Raw genomic sequence first — 6,021 nt, 5'->3', positions numbered from 1 at the left:
TTAGCTCGAACAAATTGTTCTATAAAAATGATATAAAGGCCCTCGAACATCGTTGCGCTAAATGTGCGTATGTATGTGTTGTGTGCCAAACTAAAAGAAGATTATGTTGAAAAGTAAATATTATTCAATCTAAATAATTGTTGTTTTTCTTGTTGTTTATCTTACTTATTAAATAACGCACACATATATGTATATATGTATACTGCGTATACTGTACTATTATCTTTCACGCGTTATTATTTATTTAAATAAATTGTTTTAAAAAAGTTTATAAAAAATATTTAAATAGCAAAAGAATATTTTTCATAAATTTCAAGTGTGTGCATAAAGAGAAAACACAATATACTTACGGTTTCTCTAAAAATTATTTAGAAAAAGAATGTGTGTAGATCTGAGAGACAAAAAAAATAAAATACCACAAGAGTTTAAAAAAATATTCACAAATATTCAAGGGTTAATCGCCCAGCCTCAAATTTTGCAGGCTGCCTTTTTCTTTCTTGGATTTCTGTTTGCGCGATATGGGACGCATCTTCCTCTATTGTAACGGAGAACATTTTGCTCTAGTCCACATACCCGAATCCCCATTTTGCGTCCCTTCTCCGGGTAGAGGTAGACTATAAGGAGGGTAGAAAAAGCTATTGGTGGGGCACTTCGTCTTCTCTTCGATGCGGCGAACAGAGCGCGTCATTGTGCACAGACACGTGTGCTTGTGACGTGCGTGGTCGTGCCGCTCTTTCTCTTTATCTCTCTCTCTCTCTCTTAGTAAAAGATTTAATAAGAATTGTTAAAACGGTCCAAAATAGTGTGATCAATTCTATTAAATATATTTCAGTTTTATATAGATAATTATAAAATAATATACATATATTTTATTTTAATGTTATTATAAAGCATAAATATTTTTTTTTTTAATTCTTCCACAAAGAAGAATATAGAAAAAGAAATCAGAAAGAATATTCAAATTGATCATTACTTTTTCATTAACTCAACCCATTGATCGAATATTCGCGATCGATGTAGAGTCACAACAATGACCGGAAATGCGTTTGTGCAGATCGCCTCTCATGCAGGCAGGTGCTCAACATCATGGTGATCCTCGGCTTCATGTTGAACTATATGCTACGCGTGAATTTGACGATAGCGATCGTTTCAATGGTGACACCGGACAATAGTAGCAGTCAACATTCGCATTTCAACGAATCATTGTCGGTGTCGGACGAGTGCACTGCCCGGACGACGATGATGAACAACCACACCCCGATCGACGACACCAGGACCCCAGCGATCCATATCAATGTTAATAGAGTTAACGAGACGGACAACGCTACTATGCTCCTACCATCGTTCCCCCAACGGCAGCCGGTTCGTTGAGACTCACGTAAAGTCGAACTTGCACGGTTAACGACCCCGTCGATTGCCTACAAACGAGTTTTTACATTTAAACGCCTATTTTATTTTCACTCGCGTTTAATATATTATCGAGAAATCGACGCGAAATTTATTCATGCTAATCTAATCACGATTAACTATACAAGATTCCTTTCTAAAGTTTAAAATAAATTCTTTTGCTTTAATCGCGCGCACAAGATGGTCTCAAAACCATTTTCTTAATTCGTTTGAGTTTATATCTTTTCTTTAGTCTTAATTTCTCTCACTTATAATTTTAAAATCTTTTTCTCACTCATTTTTCCTAATTCACTTTCGTGAATTGTTCGATTTTCAACCTCAGGAGGAACGAGACCAGACCAAGTATCCATGGAACGAATACGAAGTGAATCTGATCCTCGGCAGCTTCTTCTGGGGCTACATATGCACGGAGATACCGGGCGGTCGACTCGCAGAAGTAATTGGCACCAGGAAGGTCTTCGGTTACAGCATGCTGGTATCGAGTTTCATCACTCTATTGACACCATTAGCTGGTACATTTGGTTACGCCTTCGTTGCCGCATTGAGAGTCATATTGGGATTTATGCTGGTACGTCGTTATTTTTCTACGGATTATTATAATCATGACAAATGTACGCGTCCGCTTCGTGAGAATAATCTAACAGGCGACTCGCGTGAAATGAATCTATCGAGCGTTTTTCTCTTTCTCTTTGTATATATACATTAAATTCTATATTATATCCAAATCAGTCGAATTTCACGCACGATTATGCATGATCGCAAACGATTGCACAGTCATTTTGACAATCTCTCAAAATTCATTAATTAATATCTCGTAAATCAGGGTGCTACCTGGCCTGCCATCCAGCCAATGACTGCTCGATGGATTCCACCGACGGAGCGTAGCAAGTTCGTCTCTAACATGATGGGTAAATGGATCATGATGTAATTTGCTTCGCGCGCGCGATTGCGTAGTCAGTTCCGCGTGAGATCGTCGCCGTCGCTATAATCGCCCTTTTCCACCGTTCGAAAAACTTGAGAAACTCGAAACGTACACAGGAAAATAGCAGACGTTTTATGGTCGCGGATGCGCACCGGCTGTATCAAACTCCGCACCATAAATTGCATCGTTATTTACAGCCTCGTCGCTCGGCGCCGCGATAACTATGCCGATATGCGGTTTCCTCATCGACTCACTCGGCTGGGAGTCGGTCTTCTATGTGACCGGCGTGATCGGGATTATATGGAGCGTGGCGTGGTTCTTGCTGGTGTTCGACTCACCGTCGCAGCATCCGCGTATCAGCGTGGAGGAGCGACGTTATATCGAGGATTCGATTGGAACGACCGCCACCAACAAGGTTGTAATAACAGCTGTAGAAAGCGTCTATTTTAATTTCAGAATCTATTTTAATCCCTGTAGTAAACTGTTTTAATTTATTTTAATCTTTTAAAAAACAAACAAATAAAAATGTAAATTTTTTTTAAAAATAGATTTGAATTTTTAAAATAAAGTTTACACATTGCTTTAATTTTTAAATAATGCGGTTTGTTTATAATTATTTGTCTCGGTTATAAAAAAAGCTTTATTATTTTTTTCTTTGAAAAAACTTGATTAATATTAAGATATTAATTCAATATTTTAATTGCAGCATTTGCCAGTGCCATGGCGCTCAATTGTCACCTCGGGACCTGTTTGGGCTATTGTGATAACGCACGCATGCAGCGTTTTCGGTTACTTCACCATTGTAAATCAACTCCCGACTTACATGAAATATATCTTGCACTTCAACATTAAGGAGGTACATATTATCAATCTAATAATAATGGATAAAATTCGTATACGTCGCTATCGCTTCTTTTCTATTTATACTTACTCGAGAATGGAAATGATATGGAAATGATGATTTGTAGAACGGCCTCTTATCCTCGTTACCCTATCTCGGCAAGTACATTTTCGCTTTATCAATGTCCACCCTGGCCGATTACCTGCGTCGCACGAACAAACTATCCGTAACTGCAATACGCAAAATTTTCACGACATTCGGTGAGTAAAGCTTCGCAAACGTTTTCGCGATTTTTTCTCTTCATCTAAATATGACAACAAGATTTCTCAGATAATCAAATAATTTAAGATTAAATTTTTCTAATATATAAATTAATTAATTATTAATTCTCTTAATTGGATCAAAAGATTCTATATTTTCGATTAATGAAACAACTTTAATTTTCAGCTATTATAACTCCTAGCATCCTCATGGTGATTCAAGTATATCACGGTTGCAATCGTGCGGCATCGGTTGCTATATTCACCGTCGGTCTGACGATAAACGGCGCCGTGACGGCCGGTTATCTGGGAAACGGTCTCGACATCGCGCCCAATTTTTCCGGGACCATATTCGGTATTGCCAATACCTTCAGCTCGATGGGCGGTTTTATTAGCAGCTTCATGGTCGGCACCATAACGTACAAAAATCAGACCTACACGCAATGGACCATCATCTTTTGGACCTTGGCGGCCACTTACTTCACCGGTGCGCTGACATTTCTCTTCTTCGGCACCGGCGAGTTGCAAAAGTGGAACAATCCGCCCAATAGCCAGACGAGGAGAAACGGCGCTACCTTGGAAGATGATGTCGAATCGGTCCCCCTCAAAAATAAAATAATTTCGTAGCGTCTTGAGCGATACGCTTTTTCTCAAACTGCTAAGACGTTACTACGATGGAGGTGTCGATTTATCGCAATGCGATATATTCCAGATGGGACAGTATTCGTTTTTATTATCTTGAAATTTTAAACCGATCAATTGACTTTGTAGCTTGGCAGTAGCTTGCAAAATATCCTTGTTTTTCACTGCCTACTAACTTTTTGCTTAGAGTTAAAATATGTCTTTCAAATCGTAAAATCGATAATTTATTATTATCTTTCTCATTTTATATTTTATCTCTGAATAGTAGAATGCAAAAAAAGAAATATATAGAAACATTGATTTTTTAAAATGAGTTTTATTATAATTATATCGAGTTTTCCCCTTCTTATGCTCGCTTTCTTAGATATGCCAAGTTCGGAGTTGATTGATATAGAATGATTGAGTGCATTTTTACACTCACTTTTTACTGATACTAATGTATATTACACAATAAGCTTACCATATAGTTACCAAAGGAAAGAAAGATAAATAATTAAAAGTGTTTAGTTTATATTAAACGATTATTTAGTATAATTTGTTAATACATGCAAATTTATAAATAAATTTTTAGCGAGTATCTGTCATTTGCCTTAAAAATAACAGCTAGGAAAGACTCAACTACAATATTGACTCCAAGAGAATTTATATAAAAAAAATCTTGCAGAGGATATATGTTATCATAATTAATATCCATGTATATAAATTAATAATATGGCAAATAATATGTTCGTACATTTTCAAACTTTTGTCAACTGTCAATTTTTCAAATTTGATTAGAGAAAAATTGTGACTTTTGCAATATTTATTTACTAACCTCATTAATAAAAATCTCGGCGATACTAGCAATAAAGACAAAAGCCCAAATAATTTCGCTAACAATATCAACGCAATTTATCTCTCTCTCTCTCTCTTCTTCTCCACCTCCATCATGCGTAGCCGTAGCCTTCGTTACGACACCGAGCAACGTTAGCGAAGCGATAGAACGACGCGGCCCGCGGAAGACGTTGGTGTTGCAACGCTGACGCTATTGACGGGCCTCCTCTTCGCCATCCTTGTCTTCGGAGCAACAAGCGGCGAATCGTAGCTGCGATTTTTGGCAGCGTTAAAGAAACAGAGCAAACACAGTTAAAGAGCGGCGAGCGAGCGAGCGAGTTACAACGGCTGGCGAGAACGCTCTCTTGAATTCCCAGTCTTCTTCGAAACTTTTACGGGGTTGAAAGTTTGTGTCACACATACCGTTCAGATGATATAATGATTGTTTACGCATGGAAGTGAAGAACTACAGTTGTGGAGGAGATACAAATCCATAATAGTGTATAAGTAATAAAGAAGCAAGATTATAGCCAATTTTCGAAATAGTGCATTAAAGTAATAAGGGCGAAGAAAACTGGATGAACTGGTGCACCCCTTCTATATAGTGAGCGTGCCTGACTTTTAATTATCGCTAAACGAAGATTGGCAGATACTAGTGAAATGGCATCCAATCGCAGTGTGTTAAAGGGTAAGTCAATGGTTCAATGGTTGAGAAGTGAAAAGTTAAATAGATAAATAGGAACGTTTATTATCATGTCCTATTAATCTATATCCTTTAAAAGAAGAAAGATATATTAGTTCGCCTCTGAACTTTCTAATTTCAATCAAAAGTCTAAATAGAAATTTATGTCCACAAATATTTATTAGAGACTGCATTTTTTTATCAGATGTGTATCATAGTTTTGATAATACTGTTTAAAATTTTATTTTTAATAATTAGTTTTACGAGAAGCAAGCAAAAATTGAGGTTTGAAAAATTGATCCCCAAAAATATCCATTGAAAATTACGGAAACGTGAACACATCTTGGTAAAAAAAAAAAATAAAAACAGAAATAAAATAATTTATAAATACAAACAAATAACGTGATATCGAAAATGATATTTTGCTATTTAGATTATAATTCGCCAAAGAAAT

General features: G+C 36.7%; 1 protein-coding gene across 1 annotated transcript; it reads left to right on the top strand.

The window, feature by feature from the left end:
* The first annotated feature begins 883 nt into the window (after nucleotides 1-883).
* Nucleotides 884-4,924, top strand: LOC115235164 (putative inorganic phosphate cotransporter). Its single transcript, XM_029806768.1, has 7 exons — nucleotides 884-1,362; nucleotides 1,730-1,975; nucleotides 2,231-2,315; nucleotides 2,527-2,744; nucleotides 3,036-3,185; nucleotides 3,298-3,430; nucleotides 3,618-4,924. The coding sequence occupies exons 1-7, from the start codon at nucleotides 1,087-1,089 to the stop codon at nucleotides 4,055-4,057; spliced, it is 1,548 nt and encodes a 515-aa protein (XP_029662628.1). The 5' UTR covers nucleotides 884-1,086; the 3' UTR covers nucleotides 4,058-4,924.
* The last annotated feature ends 1,097 nt before the right edge of the window (nucleotides 4,925-6,021 follow it).

The sequence above is a fragment of the Formica exsecta genome, unplaced genomic scaffold (genome assembly GCF_003651465.1).
Source record: "Formica exsecta isolate Colony F162 unplaced genomic scaffold, ASM365146v1 scaffold211, whole genome shotgun sequence".
Lineage (NCBI taxonomy): Eukaryota > Metazoa > Arthropoda > Insecta > Hymenoptera > Formicidae > Formica > Formica exsecta.
This window is presented reverse-complemented; position numbering and strand designations above follow the sequence as displayed.

Bases quoted from the DNA above. Each gene is read 5' to 3' on its own strand.
- LOC115235164 (XM_029806768.1), top strand. From the start codon at position 1,087: ATGGTGATCCTCGGCTTCATGTTGAACTATATGCTACGCGTGAATTTG. The intron at 1,363-1,729 runs GTTCGTTGAGAC...TTTCAACCTCAG, and splicing joins CGTTCCCCCAACGGCAGCCG to GAGGAACGAGACCAGACCAA. The intron at 2,316-2,526 runs GTAAATGGATCA...CGTTATTTACAG, and splicing joins GTTCGTCTCTAACATGATGG to CCTCGTCGCTCGGCGCCGCG.